We start from the raw sequence: 17669 nt of genomic DNA, 5'->3' as shown, positions 1-17669 counted from the left end.
AGGGGCCAAGGAGGGGGGCACACGTGGGGAACCCCCCCAAAGGCTTTGGGGCCAGGCTCCCCATGGGAATGCGCTCCTGGGAGCCTGAACTCCCTTGGGAAAGCAGGGACAGCGATGGGGTGGGGATGGCAGCACCCAGACCCCCCCCCATTGCGCATCCCTGAGATGCACCATGGCAATGAATGAACTGGGGGAGACCCAGCACCCTGCTGAGCACAGCACTGAGGGGCACGTGTGGTGGGGCCAGGATGCATCCCCTGCCCTCGTCACTGCCCCCCTGTGCTGGGTACCCCGAATCCTGTGCTCAGCTCTGGGCCCCTCGCTACGAGGCAGACATTGAGGGGCTGGAGAGGGGCTGGTGCAGGGCCTGGAGCACAGGGGTGATGGGGAAGGGCTGAGGGACCTGGGGGGTTCAGTGTGGAGAAGAGAAGGCTCAGGGGGGACCTGATGGCTCCCTACAAGTGCCTGACAGGAGGATGGAGCCAGGAGGGGCTGGGCTCTGCTCCCAAGGAACAAGGGTTGGGACAAGAGGAAAGGGCCTCAAGCTGCCCCAGGGCAGGTTTAGATGGAGCTGAGGAACAATTCCTGCCCCAGAGGGTGCTCAGGCATTGGAACAGGCTGCCCAGGGCAGGGCTGCAGGCACCGGCCCTGCGAGTGTTCACACAGCGTGGAGCCGAGGCCTCAGTGCCATGGGGCAGAGGTGGCCTTGGCGGTCCTTGGGTGGCCCGGCTGATCCGGAAGCTCTTTTCCACCCTGGATGGTCGCACGGTTCCATCACTCCATGGCTGCCTGCTCCCGGGGCGGCGCCGGTGCCGACTCGTCGCTGCCCAGCTCGTAGCGGTAGGTGGTGATGGTGCAGTTGGCCAGGTGCCCGTAGACGGTTGGCAGCACGTACTGGCGGTGCCGGCGGAACCCCAGGCGCTCGTAGAGCGCTCGCGCCTCGTGCTGCACCATCAGCGTGTTGAGCACCACGGCCCGGCAGCCGCGCTGCCGCGCGAACGCCAGCGCCGCCCTGCCCAGCGCCGCGCCGATGCCCTGCCCGCGGTACCCGCGCCGCACCGACATCCGCTTCAGCACCAGCTCCCCGTCGCCGCCATCACCGCCTCCGTCCGCCGCCGCCGGCCGCACGCCCACCGTGCCCACCACCCGCTCGTCCGCCTCGGCCACCCAGAAGCGGGCGCCGGCACCGGGGCCGTAGGCAGCGGCGATGTCGCGCAGGTCGGCGTCGAGGCACCGTTGGATGTAGGCGTCCCAAGCGCAGCCCAGGATGTGCCGCCCCAGCGCCAGCACCAGCGCCAGCGCCAGCAGCGGCAGCAGCAGCGAGCGCGCGCTCGCCAGCAGCAGGCAGAAGGTGCAGGCCAGCAGCAGCAGCGCCCAGGGCCGCCGCAGCACGTGCAGGCACAGCGCCGGCGCGTGCTCGCTCATCCCGGCCGCGAACACCTCCCGCACGGCGGCGTAGTCGCTGTCCCGGTACGGGCGGATGCGGAAGGGGACCATGGTTGGTGCTGCCGGGCAGGGGGGGATGTGGGTCAGATACCACGGGGTATGGGCAGGGTGAGGGTGGGTGCCCCAGCCCCATGGGCATGGCCCCATTGCACCGCACAGGCCTGTTCTGCCCTGCAAGGGACCATTCCCCACCCCACCAGCAGCAACCCCGCAGCCCTCCCCTTAAATCCACCCTGCTTGCACCATGGGGACCCCCTTAGAAACCTATGGGGACCCCCCCCAGCACCCACCAGACCACCCAGTGCCCCCATAGCCCCCAGCACCCCTGGACCCCTCCAATGCTCCCATGGTCCCAGCACCACTGGACAGCCCCTTCCCAATGCCCTCATGTCCCCACTAATGCCCCATGGTCCCAGACACTCCCCAGTGTCTCCATGGTCCCAGCATCCCATGACCTCACCTCAGTGACCCCAGCATCCCCACTGCCCTAGATCCCTCCCCATTGCTCCCATGGTCCCACACATACCTGAAGCCCCCTCCCCCGTGTCCTATAGTCCCACCCCATGGGACAATATAGTCCCTATTGGCCCACCCCAATGCCCCCATGGCCACAGCATCCCCCAGGTCTTAGACCCCTTCCCAGTGTCCCCATGGCCCCAGCATCACCCAGTGCCCCCATGCTCGTAGACCCCCAGCCCAGTGCCCCAATGGTCTCAGCCCTCCTGGACCCCCCCAATGCCCCCATGATCCTAGACACCAGCCCCCCGGGTGACCCCACGATCCTAGCCCCCCATGGCCCCAGTACCCCCCAGTACCCCCATAGTCCCAGCACCCCATGGCCCCCCCGCAGTGTCCCCAGCATCCCCACGGCCCTAGGCCCACCTCCAGCGCCCCCACGGCCCCAGCTCCCCATGGCCCCCCCATCATCCCCATGGTCCTAAACCCCCCCCATTGCCCCCATGGTCGCACACCCCCCCCGCCCGCACCGGTACCGCCTCCAGCTCCCGCCTGACCCCGACAGGACTCGTAGCCCATTGGCCACCGCGCCTGCCGGGACACGCCCCTCCCGCTCCCATCAGCCAATAGGCGTTCAGCGTAGGGGAGACGTCATGGGCGGGACAGCTATCCGAGTGGGCGGGGTGAGAAAGGGGAGGGGCCAAAGAGGTGGAGGCCTTATTGACCTTCAACGTAGGGGCGTGGTCAGAGGAGGGGCGTGGCCTCCATGGGAGGGGCGGGGCTTGCGGAGGTGGGAGGAGCGCTGCCCGCCCGTTCGCTCTGACTCTGCATGTCCCGTTCCCGTTCCTGTTCCCGTTCCCGCTCCATTTCCAGCTCCTATTCCTGTTCCCATTCCCGCTCCATTTCCCGCTTCATTTTCCGTTCCCATTCCCGTTCCCGCTCCATTCCCGTTCCCGCTCCATTCCCCCTTTCATTTTCCGTTCCCATTCCCGTTCCCGCTCCATTTCCCCTTTCATTTTCCGTTCCCATTCCCGTTCCCGCTCCATTTCGCGTTCCCATTCCCGCTCCCATTCCCGTTCCCGTTCGCGCTCCATTCCCGTTCCCGCTCCATTTCCGGCTTCATTTTCCGTTCCCGTTCCCGCTCCCATTCCCGTTCCCGCTCCGTTCCCGTTCCCGCTCCATTTCCCGTTCCCGTTCCCGCTCCCGTTCTCATTTCCGCTCCCGTTCCCGTTCCCATTCGCGCTCCATTCCCGTTCCCCCTCCATTTCCCGCTTCATTTTCCGTTCCCGCTCCCGCTCCCGTTCCCGTTCCCGCTCCGCACAGACCCGCTGCAGCCGGCCCCGGGGCAGCGCACCCATCTTTACTGGACAGCGCCCGCGCTGCGGTGACCCCGGCAGCGCCCGCTCCGGCCCCGGCTCCCCCCCGGCCCCCGGTTGCCCCTCGCCGAGCCCGCGGCCCCGGGGCTGCGGCCGCCCGGTCACGGTGCGCGGCGCTGGGCGCGCAGGCGGCGGAGGCGCTGTCGCTGCAGGCGCAGCGGCCGGTCCGGGGGCAGGCGGCTCCCCCGCGGGCGCGGGGCCCGGTGCAGGCGGAAGCTGCAGGGGGTGGGCACGTTCTCGAAGGGCACCCGGCACGGCTGCGTGGCCGCCTCGTAGCCCTCGGCCCGCGCCGTCACCTCGTACTCGCCCGGGTTCAGCAGCCGCCAGTAGTCCCCGTGGAAGGCTGCGGCGGGGGGATGCGCCTGCAGGGCCTCATCCTGCTCCCCCTTCCCGTGCCCTGTCCCGTCCTCGTGCCCAGCCCCATCCCGCTTCCATCTCCATCCCGTTCGCATCCTTGTTCCTGTTCCCAGCCCACCCCCATTCCATTCCCACCTCCATTTCCAGTCCCAATCCCGTTCCTGTCCCAACCCCCGTTTCCAGGCTAATCCTATTCCCATCCCCAATCCTGTTCCCATCCCCATCCTCATTCCCAACCTCATCCCATTCCCATCCCCAATCGTGTTCCCATCCCCATCCTCATTCCCAACCTCATCCCATTCCCATCCCCTTCCCAGTTCCATTCCCAGACCTATTCCTGTCCCATTCCCATCCCCAGCCTCATCCTATTTCCATCCTCAATCTTATTCCCATCCCCAATCCCATTCCCTTCCCCATCCCCAATCCTATTCCTATCCCCATCCCCATTCCCAGTTTAGGCCTATTTCCATCCTCATCCCCAATCCCATCCCCAAATCCACTCCCACCCCCATCCCCATCCCACCGTACCCGTCCGGATGTCGTGGTTGATGCCATCCACAGAGATGATGGCGTTGGCGATTCCCTCGTCCGTGTCTCCATCCCGGACTACCCCCTTAATCCCACGGTGAACCTGAGGACCACGGGCCCGAGCCGGTGGCACACACGTGTGCACACACGAATACACGTGCGCACACACGAATACACGTGCGCACACACGAATACACGTGCGCACACACGAATACATGTGCGCACACACACGAATACACGTGCGCACACACACGAATACACGTGCGCACACACACACGAATACACGTGTGCACACACGAATACACGTGCGCACACACACGAATACACGTGCGCACACACACACGAATACACGTGCGCACACACACACGAATACACGTGCGCACACACACGAATACACGTGCGCACACACACACACGAATACACGTGCGCACACACACACGAATACACGTGCGCACACACACACGAATACACGTGTGCACACATGAATACACGTGCACACACACACACGAATACACGTGCGCACACACACACGAATACACGTGCGCACACACACGAATACACGTGCGCACACACACACGAATACACGTGCACACATGCACACACACACACGAATACACGTGTGCACACACACATGAATACACGTGCACACACACACGAATACACGTGTGCACACACACACGAACACACACACGTGCGCACACACACATGAATACACGTGTGCACACACACGACGTGCGCACACACACACGAATACACGCGCACACACACACACACGAATACACGTGCGCACACACACAAATACACGTGTGCACACACGAATACACGTGCGCACACACACACGAATACACGTGCGCACACACACGAGTACACGTGCGCACACACAGGAATACACGTGCGCACACACACACGAATACACGTGTGCACACATGAATACACGTGCGCACACACACGAATACACGTGCGCACACACACGAATACACGTGCGCACACACACGAGTACACGTGCGCACACACAGGAATACACGTGCGCACACACACACGAATACACGTGCGCACACACACACGAATACACGTGTGCACACACGAATACACGTGCGCACACACACACGAGTAAACTCGAGCGCACACACGAATACACGCGCACACACACACGAATACACGTGCGCACACACACACGAATACACGTGCACACACACACGAATACACACACACACGAACACGTGCGCACACACACGAGTGCGCACACACACGAATACACGTGCGCACACACACACGAATACACGTGCGCACACACACGAGTACACGTGCGCACACACAGGAATACACGTGCGCACACACACACGAATACACGTGCGCACACACACGAATACACGTGTGCACACACACGAATACACGTGCGCACACACACGAGTACACGTGCGCGCACACACACGAATACACGTGCGCACACACACGAGTACACGTGCGCACACACAGGAATACACGTGCGCACACACACGAATACACGTGCGCACACACACGAGTACACGTGCGCGCGCACACACGAATACACGTGCGCACACACACACGAATACACGTGCGCACACACACACGAATACACGTGCACACACACACGAATACACGTGCGCACACACACGAGTACACGTGCGCACACACACGAGTACACTTGCGCACACACACGAATACACGTGCGCACACACACACGAATACACGTGCGCACACACACGAGTACACGTGTGCACACACACGAATACACGTGTGCACACACACGAATACACGTGCGCACACACACGAGTACACTTGCGCACACACACACGAATACACGTGCGCACACACACACGAATACACGTGCGCACACACACGAATACACGTGCGCACACACACGAGTACACGTGCGCACACACACGAATACACGTGCGCACACACACGAGTACACGTGCGCACACACACGAGTACACGTGTGCACACACGAATACACGTGCGCACACACATGAATACATGTGCACACACACATGCACACACGCACCCCGGTGCAGGTCACACCTCACACGCTGCAGGGTGCATGGGGGACGATGGAGCCTTGGGGTGTTTGGGGACCCCGAGCCGTGTCCCGCTCAGCCCCCGCAGTGTCCCCCCCATGTCCCGGACCCCCGGGTGCCCCCATCGCTGACCTGCTCCATGTAGAGCAGGAGGGACTCCCGGTTGTTCTCCCACTCTGCCGGCAGCTCGGAGGCGTGCGGGAACTTGTCGCAGGAGAGCTCCACGGTGATCTCGAAGCAGTTGGTGTGCAGGTAGCTGAAGTCGTTCATGCCTGGGCAGGACACAAGGGGGGGGTCAGGGGGTCCCCATCCCTGTCGCCCCCCCACCCCGTCCCCTCCGCACTCACTGCCGGGCACCGTGTGCCAGTTGGCGCCGTTGATGATGTTGCCGTAGCGGGTGAAGTCGTCGTAGTGGCAGAGGCGCCGCTCCTCGCTGGCCATGGCCAGGTTGGACGTGGCGTACACGGTGGCCAGCCAGCGGAACACGCCGTCGTCGGCCGTCGGGGTGAGCTCCTGCGCCTTCCAGTAGGTGCGGGTCATGTCGAAGGGGTAGGTGACCACCAGCTCCCCGCCGTGCAGGTTGGCGCTCAGCACGAACGGGTACCGCTGCATCCAGTCGATCACCGCCCGCGTCTCCGGCGCCACCTGCGGGCACCGCGGAGGGTCCTGGGGGTGAATTCCCAATCCCAGCCACCCCCGCCGCAGCTCCAGCCCTTGGCAGCCTGGGCATCCCAGCCCGGAGCCCGTACACAGCCACCTGCCCCGGCCTGGCTGTCCTCATCCTGCACCGGCCTGGCTGTCCTCATCCCATCCCATCTCATCCCATCCTCATCCTGCAGCAGCCTGAGTGTCCTCATCCCATCCCATCCTCATCCTGCACCGGCCTGGCTGTCCTTATCCTGCACCGGCCTGGCTGTCCTTATCCCATCCCATCCCACCCCATCCCATCCCATCCTCATCCAGCACCAGCCTGGGTGTCCTCATCCCATCCCATCCTCATCCTGCAGCAGCCTGGCTGTCCTCATCCCATCCCATCCTCATCCTACACCGGCCTGGGTGTCCTCATCCCATCCCATCCTCATCCTGCAGCAGCCTGGGTGTCCTCATCCCATCCCATCCTCATCCTACACCGGCCTGGGTGTCCTCATCCCATCCTCATCCTCATCCTGCACCGGCCTGGGTGTCCTCATCCCATCCTCATCCTGCAGCAGCCTGGGTGTCCTCATCCCATCCCATCCTCATCCTGTACCAGCCTGGGTGTCCTCATCCCATCCTCATCCTCATCCTGCACCGGCCTGGCTCTCCTCATCCCATCCCATCCTCATCCTGTACCAGCCTGGGTGTCCTCATCCCATCCTGTCCTCATCCTGTACCAGCCTGGGTGTCCTCGTCCCATCGCGGATCCCGTACACATCCACCTGCACTGGCCTGAGTGTCCTCATCCCATCCCATCCCATCCCATCCCGTCCCATCCTCATCCACCTGCACAAGCCTGGGCGTCCCTGTCCCCCCATTCCCCTTCCCACACAGCCCATCCCCAGCCACCCCATCCCCACCCTACCTCAGCCTGGGTGTCCCATCCCATCCCTATCCACTGGCACCAACTTGGGCATCCCTCTCCCCACCCTTCCCATCCATCAGCACCACCCCGGGCATCCCCAACCACCCCATCCCCACCCTGCACCAGCCTGGATGTCCTCATCCCATCCCATCGCCGTGGCCAGGACCCCCCTGGCCAAACCCCATGGGTTGCATGCCCAGGACGGTGGGCATCCCCGGCGCACCGGCACAGGGGGACCGGCACGGGGCTCACCGTGGCGTTGGCGAAGGTGTAGTACTCGGGGATGGGGATGTAGTGGTTGGGGAACTCGTGGGGCACCAAGTCATTGTCCTCAGCATCCCACAGCGCCGTGTTGAGGTCGGCGAAGTTGTGGTTGAGGTCGATGCCCTCGTAGGTCCAGCGGCCCATGGCCCAGCCCGACAGCTCCGAGCCCTGCCGCGGGAGGGGGTCACCAGCACGGCACCGGGACGGTGCTCGGCCCCCGGCACCGGCGGCGGGGCCCTACCAGCTTGTAGGCGGTCTCGTAGCCGTCGGGGTTCATGGAGGGCAGGAGGTGGATGCGGGTCTCGGTCACCAGCTGCACCACGCGGGGGTTGCCGGCCCGGAACTCCTGGCACAGGTATTCCATGAGGTTGAGCAGCAGCTCCCGGCCCAGCACCTCGTTGCCGTGCATCCCGGCCACGTAGCGGAACTCCGGCTCTCCTGCGGGAACGGCACCGGTGTGGTGGTGAGGGGACCACGGCTGCCATGGTCCCCTGTGCTCCGTGATAGCCCAGGCATCCCTGGGGACTGTCCCCATCTGCCTGAGCCAGCCCGGGTGTCCCATCCTATCCCATGACATCCCATCCCACCCCATGCCATCCCATGCCATGCCATGCCATCCCATGCCGTGCCATCCCATCCCATGCCATCCCATCCCATCCCACCCCATCCCATGCCATCCCATGCCATCCCATCCCATGCCATCCCATCCCGTCCCATGCCATCCCATCCCACCCCATCCTATCCCATGCCATCCCATCCCATGCCATGCTATCCCATCCCATCTCTATCTTCCAACATCAGCCTGGGTGTCTGCAGACACCCCGTCCCAATCCTACACTGCCATGGGCACCCCATCTGATCTCATCTGATCCCATCTGATCCTATCCCCATCCACCCATACCAGCCTGGGCATCCCACCTCACCTCATCCCATCACCCTCTGTCTGCACAGCCACCTGGGTGTCCCAGGCTGGCCCATCCCCATCCTGCACCAGCCTGGATGTTCCATCCCATCCCTATCCCATCTCCAACCCCTCCCCATCCCTATCCCTATCCCATCCCCATCTCCATTACATCCCCATTCCATTTCCAACCCATCCCCATCCCTATCCCTATCCCATCTCCAACCCATCCCCATCCCTATCCCCATCCCCATCTCCATTACATCCCCATTCCATTTCCAACCCATCACCATCCCTATCCCCATCCCATCCCCATTCCATCTCCAACCCATCACCATCCCTATCCCCATCCCATCCCCATTCCATCTCCATCCCATCCCCATCCTTATCCCCATCCCCATCCCATCCCCATTCCATCTCCATCCCATCCCCATCCTTATCCCCATCCCTATCCCCATCCCCATCCCTATCCCATCCCCATTCCATCTCCATCCCATCCCCATCCTTATCCCCATCCCTATCCCCATCCCCATTACATCCCTATCCCATCTCCAACCCATCCCCATCCCTATCCCCATCCCCATTACATCCCTATCCCATCTCCAACCCATCCCCATCCCTATCCCCATCCCCATTACATCCCTATCCCATCTCCAACCCATCCCCATCCCTATCCCCATCCCCATTACATCCCTATCCCATCTCCAACCCATCCCCATCCCTATCCCCATCCCATCCCACCCCATCCCATCCTGTCCCACCCCATCCTGTCCCACCCCATCCGATCCCACCCCGCAGGTCACGTACCCACTTCGTGCTGCCCGGGGTTGTCCGAGATCTCCATCACGTACATCTTGAGGCCCAGGTAGCTCTTCCCGATGCTGTAGACGCGGGTGATGTCGGGACACTCCTCGCTCACCCGCTTCATCAGCTGGGGCAGGCACAGGGCGCTGGGGCAGGGTGCGGGGGCACCCAGGGGTGCAGAGCCCCGGTCCCACACCAGGGTGCCCCGGGGGGGGGGGGGGCGGCGGGGAGCCGGCACCTTTCGCATCTCCTTGTAGTTGTGGTGGCGGAAATCCAGCCGGCTGCTGGGCTGGGGCTGCCCGTGCTGGGCACGGATGTTGTTGGGGTCTGGGGGGGGACAGGGTCAGGTCCGGAGCCAGCCCCGGGGGGCGGGCAGGGGCCGGGGCGGGCACGCACCGGGCAGCGGGCAGCCCAGCACCTCGGCCCGCAGGCAGATGGTGCCGTTGGGGAACCAGGACTGCGGGTTGATGCGCAGGTACCGCGCCACGGCCGGCGCCGGCAGCACGTTCAGAACAGGAGTCTCGGGGTCCTTGTTCCCGGGGAAGACCTGGGGGGGACCGCGGGTGGGAGGGGACGGGATGGGATGCGGGGGCTGTGGGGATGGGATGGGATGGGGGGGCTGTGGAGATGGGATGGGAGGGGATGGGATGGGATGGGGGGGGCTGTGGGGATGGGGGGGCTGTGGGGATGGGATGGGAGGGGATGGGATGGGGGGGCTGTGGGGATGGGATGGGAGGGGATGGGATGCAAGGGGATGGGATGAAAGGGGATGGGATGGGATGAAAGAGGATGGGATGGGAGGGGATGGGATGGGGGGGCTGTGGGGATGGGATGGGATGGGATGGGAGGGGATGGGATGGGGGGGCTGTGGGGATGGGATGGGATGGGGGGGCTGTGGGGATGGGGTGGGGCATGGGGAATGTGGTGCTGTGGGGGGATGGGGATGGGATGGGGCTGTAGGGATGTGGTGCTGTGGGGATGGGGGCTGTGGGAAGGGGGAGCAGTGGGAAAGGGGTGCTGTGGGGGATGTGGGGATGGGGGATACAGAGGTGTGGGGCTGGGGGGGGGGGCTGTGCAGTGGGGGGCTGTGAGGATGGGGATGTGGGGATGGGGGCTGTGGGAAGGGGGAGCAGTGGGATGGGGGGGCTGTGCAATGGGGGGATGAAGGGATGGGGATGTGGGGACGGGGGCTGTGGGCATGGGGAGCAGTGGGAAGGGGGGGCTGTGGGAAGGGGGGGCTGTGCATTGGGGGGCTGTAAGGATGGGGATGTGCGGATGGGGGCTGTGGGCATGGGGAGCAGTGGGAAGGGGGGGCTGTGGGAAGGGGGGGCTGTGCATTGGGGGGCTGTAAGGATGGGGATGTGCGGATGGGGGCTGTGGGCATGGGGAGCAGTGGGATGGGGGGGCTGTGCAATGGGGGGCTGTGAGGATGGGGATGTGCGGATGGGGGCTGTGGGAAGGGGGAGCAGTGGGATGGGGGGGCTGTGGGAAGGGGGGGCTGTGCATTGGGGGGCTGTGAGGATGGGGATGTGCGGATGGGGGCTGTGGGCATTGGGGCTGCGCACGGAGGGGTCAGCGGAGGCGCTGCGGCACCCGAGGGGTTACAGGCTCCGCGGCCGCATCCGGCCTCCCCTGGCCCCGCTCCAGCCCCTAACGAGGAGCAGACACGGGCTGGGAACCGGGAATGGTCCCGGCACTGCCGAGGAGGAGCCAGAGCCCAGCGGAGCCGCAGGGCTGAGGCTGCTGCTGCTGCTCTGCCCCCCAGCACCGGCACCCAGCACCCGCAGGGGAGGGGACCAGGGATGAGCACAGCGACCCCAAACCTGCCCCTGATGCGGCCCTGGCACAGGGACCCCTAAACCCTGGTCAATACAGGGACCCCCAACCCATCCTGACACAGGGACCCCAAACTTGCTCCTGGCACAGCCCTGGTGCAGGGACCCCCAAGCCTGACAGTGGCAAAGGGACCCCTAATCCCATTCCTATACAGGGACCCCCAAAACTGACAGTGGCAAAGGGACCCCTAAACCCATTCCAATACAGGGACCCCCAAACCTGACAGCGGCAAAGGGACCCCTAAACCCATTCCAATACAGGGACCCCCAAACCTGACAGCGGCAAAGGGACCCCTAAACCCATTCCAATACAGGGACCCCCAAACCTGCCCCAGCACAGCCCTGGCACAGGGACCCCGAAGCTTCCTCTTGGCACAGGGACCCCAAATGCAGCAGAGGGGGACCCCAAACCCGCTCCAGTGCATGGATCCCAAACCCCCCCCAGCCCAGTGCTGGCTCAGGGACCCCAAGCACCGGTGCCTGTGCTGTGCATGGGAGCACCCGTGTGTTCCCCCACCTCCGTCCTTGCACCCACGTGTACCCCTGTGTGTGCAGCCCCCCCTGCCCTGGGCATGGGGCAGCCGTGGTCACCTCTGGGCACAGCCGGATGTGCCACGTACACGAGTGTGTGCCCTTTGCATGTTCACACGTGTGTGCCCTTGGCATGTTCACACGTGTGAGCCCTTGACATGTTCATGCGTGTGAGCCCTTGGCATGTTCACACGTGTGAGCCCTTGGCGTGTTCACAAGTGTGAGCCCTTGGCATGTTCATGCGTGTGAGCCCTTGGCATGTTCACACGTGTGAGCCCTTGGTGTGTTCATGCGTGTGTGCCCTTGGCATGTTCACACGTGTGAGCCCTTGGCATGTTCACACGTGTGAGCCCTTGGCGTGTTCATGCGTGTGCGCCCTTGGCATGTTCATGCGTGTGAGCCCTTGGCATGTTCACACGTGTGAGCCCTTTGCATGTTCACACGTGTGAGCCCTTGGCATGTTCACACGTGTGAGCCCTTGGTGTGTTCACACTTGTGAGCCCTTTGCATGTTCACACGTGTGTGCCCTTGGCATGTTCACACGTGTGAGCCCTTGGCATGTTCACACGTGTGAGCCCTTGGCGTGTTCACACGTGTGCCGGGGGGGCTGGCAGCGGGGACAAGCAGCCTTTGTGCAGGAGGGAAGTGCTGCAGGATGCTCTGGGATGGGGGAGCCAAAGGCAACAGAGCCCAGCGCCAAGCAGCGCCGTTAACCCCTGCTGCGGGTACCCCCCCATGGTTAAACCCCTCCAAGCCCTCGCTCTGCCCGGGGGACCGGGGGTGCTGGGGGTCCCCATCCCCTTTCCCCCTGCCCCCGGGCACCTACCGCCTCCTCGGTGCCGTTGCGGCACGGGTGCCACGTGTAGGTGTCGTTGCTGACCTGCACCTTGTAGGACGTCACCCAATCGTACCTGCAAGGGGAGAGGGTCAGGGGGTGCCCCCCCCCCCCCCCCCCCCCCCCCCCGGCTGCCTGCGCCGTCCCTTACGTCCAGATGGAGTTGAGGCCCTGGGTGATGACGCCGGTGAAGTTGGTGAGGCCGCGGGCATCCACCTGCAGCCACTGCCCCGCGTCCTCCTGCCCCGCGCACCAGCCCCCGTCGTAGAAGTCCCCATCGTAGAGCCCTGACTGGGGGGGGAGCAGGGATGGGGGGGGATGCAGGGACCTGCCCCCAGCCCCGGCGCCCACCGCATGGGGGGGATGTGGGGCCCGTGGTGCGTGACAGGCACAGGGCATGCATGCGCTGCATGGGGCACGTGGGCTGTGCGCACGTCATGTGTGTCACGTGCTGTGCGAGTGTCACAGGTACCGTGCACACGCCATGCACACGCAGAGCACGCAAGTTCCATGCACACACCATGCGCACAGCACACACACACACCATGCACACACAGAGCACGCAAGTTCCATGCACACACCATGCACACAGCACACACACACACCATGCACACACACACACCATGCACACACAGAGCACACAAGTTCCATGCACACAGCACACACACACACCATGCACACACACACACCATGCACACAGCACACACACACACCATGCTCACACACATGCCATGCACACGCAGAGCACACAAGTTCCATGCACACAGCACACACACACACCATGCACACACACGCGCCATGCACATGCAGAGCACACAAGTTCCATGCACACACCATGCACACAGCACACACACACACCATGCACACACACACGCCATGCACACGCAGAGCACACAAGTTCCATGCACACAGCACACACACACACCATGCACACACACACACCATGCACACAGCACACACACACACCATGCACACACACACGCCATGCACACGCAGAGCACACAAGTTCCATGCACACACCATGCACACAGCACACACACACACCATGCACACACACAGCACACATGTGCCGGGCACACACCATGCACACAGCACACACACAGCACACCCTGTCATGCACACAGCACACACACACACACACACAGAGCACACCCATGCCATGCACTCACCATGCACTCACCATGCACACACACACACACCCCCCCCATGCGCACACACAGACCCACAGCACACCCATGCCATGCACTCACCATGCACTCACCATGCACACACACACACACACACACACAGCACACCCGTGCCGTGCACTCACCATGCACACACACACACACACACACACAGAGCACACCCGTGCCGTGCACTCACCATGCACACACACACACACACACACACACACAGCACACCCGTGCCGTGCACTCACCATGCACACACACAAACACACACACACACACACACACACACACACACACACACACACACACACACACACACACACACACACACACACACACACACACACACACACACACACACACACACACACACACACACACACACACACACACACACACACACACACACACACACACACACACACACACACACACACACACACACACACACACACACACACACACACACACACACACACACACACACACACACACACACACACACACACACACACACACACACACACACACACACACACACACACACACACACACACACACACACACACACACACACACACACACACACACACACACACACACACACACACACACACACACACACACACACACACACACACACACACACACACACACACACACACACACACACACACACACACACACACACACACACACACACACACACACACACACACACACACACACACACACACACACACACACACACACACACACACACACACACACACACACACACACACACACACACACACACACACACACACACACACACACACACACACACACACACACACACACACACACACACACACACACACACACACACACACACACACACACACACACACACACACACACACACACACACACACACACACACACACACACACACACACACACACACACACACACACACACACACACACACACACACACACACACACACACACACACACACACACACACACACACACACACACACACACACACACACACACACACACACACACACACACACACACACACACACACACACACACACACACACACACACACACACACACACACACACACACACACACACACACACACACACACACACACACACACACACACACACACACACACACACACACACACACACACACACACACACACACACACACACACACACACACACACACACACACACACACACACACACACACACACACACACACACACACACACACACACACACACACACACACACACACACACACACACACACACACACACACACACACACACACACACACACACACACACACACACACACACACACACACACACACACACACACACACACACACACACACACACACACACACACACACACACACACACACACACACACACACACACACACACACACACACACACACACACACACACACACACACACACACACACACACACACACACACACACACACACACACACACACACACACACACACACACACACACACACACACACACACACACACACACACACACACACACACACACACACACACACACACACACACACACACACACACACACACACACACACACACACACACACACACACACACACACACACACACACACACACACACACACACACACACACACACACACACACACACACACACACACACACACACACACACACACACACACACACACACACACACACACACACACACACACACACACACACACACACACACACACACACACACACACACACACACACACACACACACACACACACACACACACACACACACACACACACACACACACACACACACACACACACACACACACACACACACACACACACACAACACACACACACACACACACACACACACACACACACACACACACACACACACACACACACACACACACACACACACACACACACACACACACACACACACACACACACACACACACACACACACACACACACACACACACACACACACACACACACACACACACACACACACACACACACACACACACACACACACACACACACACACACACACACACACACACACACACACACACACACACACACACACACACACACACACACACACACACACACACACACACACACACACACACACACACACACACACACACACACACACACACACACACACACACACACACACACACACACACACACACACACACACACACACACACACACACACACACACACACACACACACACACACACACACACACACACACACACACACACACACACACACACACACACACACACACACACACACACACACACACACACACACACACACACACACACACACACACACACACACACACACACACACACACACACACACACACACACACACACACACACACACACACACACACACACACACACACACACACACACACACACACACACACACACACACACACACACACACACACACACACACACACACACACACACACACACACACACACACACACACACACACACACACACACACACACACACACACACACACACACACACACACACACACACACACACACACACACACACACACACACACACACACACACACACACACACACACACACACACACACACACACACACACACACACACACACACACACACACACACACACACACACACACACACACACACACACACACACACACACACACACACACACACACACACACACACACACACACACACACACACACACACACACACACACACACACACACACACACACACACACACACACACACACACACACACACACACACACACACACACACACACACACACACACACACACACACACACACACACACACACACACACACACACACACACACACACACACACACACACACACACACACACACACACACACACACACACACACACACACACACACACACACACACACACACACACACACACACACACACACACACACACACACACACACACACACACACACACACACACACACACACACACACACACACACACACACACACACACACACACACACACACACACACACACACACACACACACACACACACACACACACACACACACACACACACACACACACACACACACACACACACACACACACACACACACACACACACACACACACACACACACACACACACACACACACACACACACACACACACACACACACACACACACACACACACACACACACACACACACACACACACACACACACACACACACACACACACACACACACACACACACACACACACACACACACACACACACACACACACACACACACACACCACACACACACACACACACACACACACACACACACACACACACACACACACACACACACACACACACACACACACACACACACACACACACACACACACACACACACACACA

At 61.1% G+C, this 17669-nt stretch overlaps 2 protein-coding genes across 2 annotated transcripts in view; both read right to left on the bottom strand.

The window, feature by feature from the left end:
• Positions 1–774: 774 nt before the first annotated feature.
• Positions 775–2496, bottom strand: LOC130610795 (probable N-acetyltransferase camello). Its single transcript, XM_057430900.1, has 2 exons — positions 2439–2496; positions 775–1505 (listed from the first exon to the last, which is right to left on the bottom strand). The coding sequence occupies exons 1-2, from the start codon at positions 2479–2481 to the stop codon at positions 775–777; spliced, it is 774 nt and encodes a 257-aa protein (XP_057286883.1). The 5' UTR covers positions 2482–2496.
• Positions 2497–3376: 880 nt separating this feature from the next.
• CPXM1 (carboxypeptidase X, M14 family member 1) overlaps positions 3377–17669 on the bottom strand; it is a 19824-nt gene continuing 5531 nt past the window's right edge. Inside the window, exons 2-12 of the mRNA XM_057430899.1 lie at positions 13085–13224; positions 12925–13009; positions 10129–10279; positions 9971–10059; positions 9736–9859; positions 8269–8465; positions 8016–8195; positions 6550–6847; positions 6335–6474; positions 4164–4266; positions 3377–3621 (exon numbers count right to left, since the gene is read on the bottom strand). Of these exons, the coding sequence (XP_057286882.1) occupies positions 3380–3621; positions 4164–4266; positions 6335–6474; positions 6550–6847; positions 8016–8195; positions 8269–8465; positions 9736–9859; positions 9971–10059; positions 10129–10279; positions 12925–13009; positions 13085–13224 (1749 nt within the window). The 3' untranslated portion in view covers positions 3377–3379. The remainder of the gene's footprint in view (positions 3622–4163; positions 4267–6334; positions 6475–6549; positions 6848–8015; positions 8196–8268; positions 8466–9735; positions 9860–9970; positions 10060–10128; positions 10280–12924; positions 13010–13084; positions 13225–17669) is intronic.

The sequence above is a fragment of the Pezoporus wallicus genome, unplaced genomic scaffold, assembly GCF_028554395.1.
Source record: "Pezoporus wallicus isolate ANWC-B61680 ecotype Strahan unplaced genomic scaffold, APGP_CSIRO_Pwel_v1 contig_12332, whole genome shotgun sequence".
Classification (NCBI taxonomy): Eukaryota; Metazoa; Chordata; class Aves; order Psittaciformes; family Psittacidae; genus Pezoporus; species Pezoporus wallicus.
This window is presented reverse-complemented; position numbering and strand designations above follow the sequence as displayed.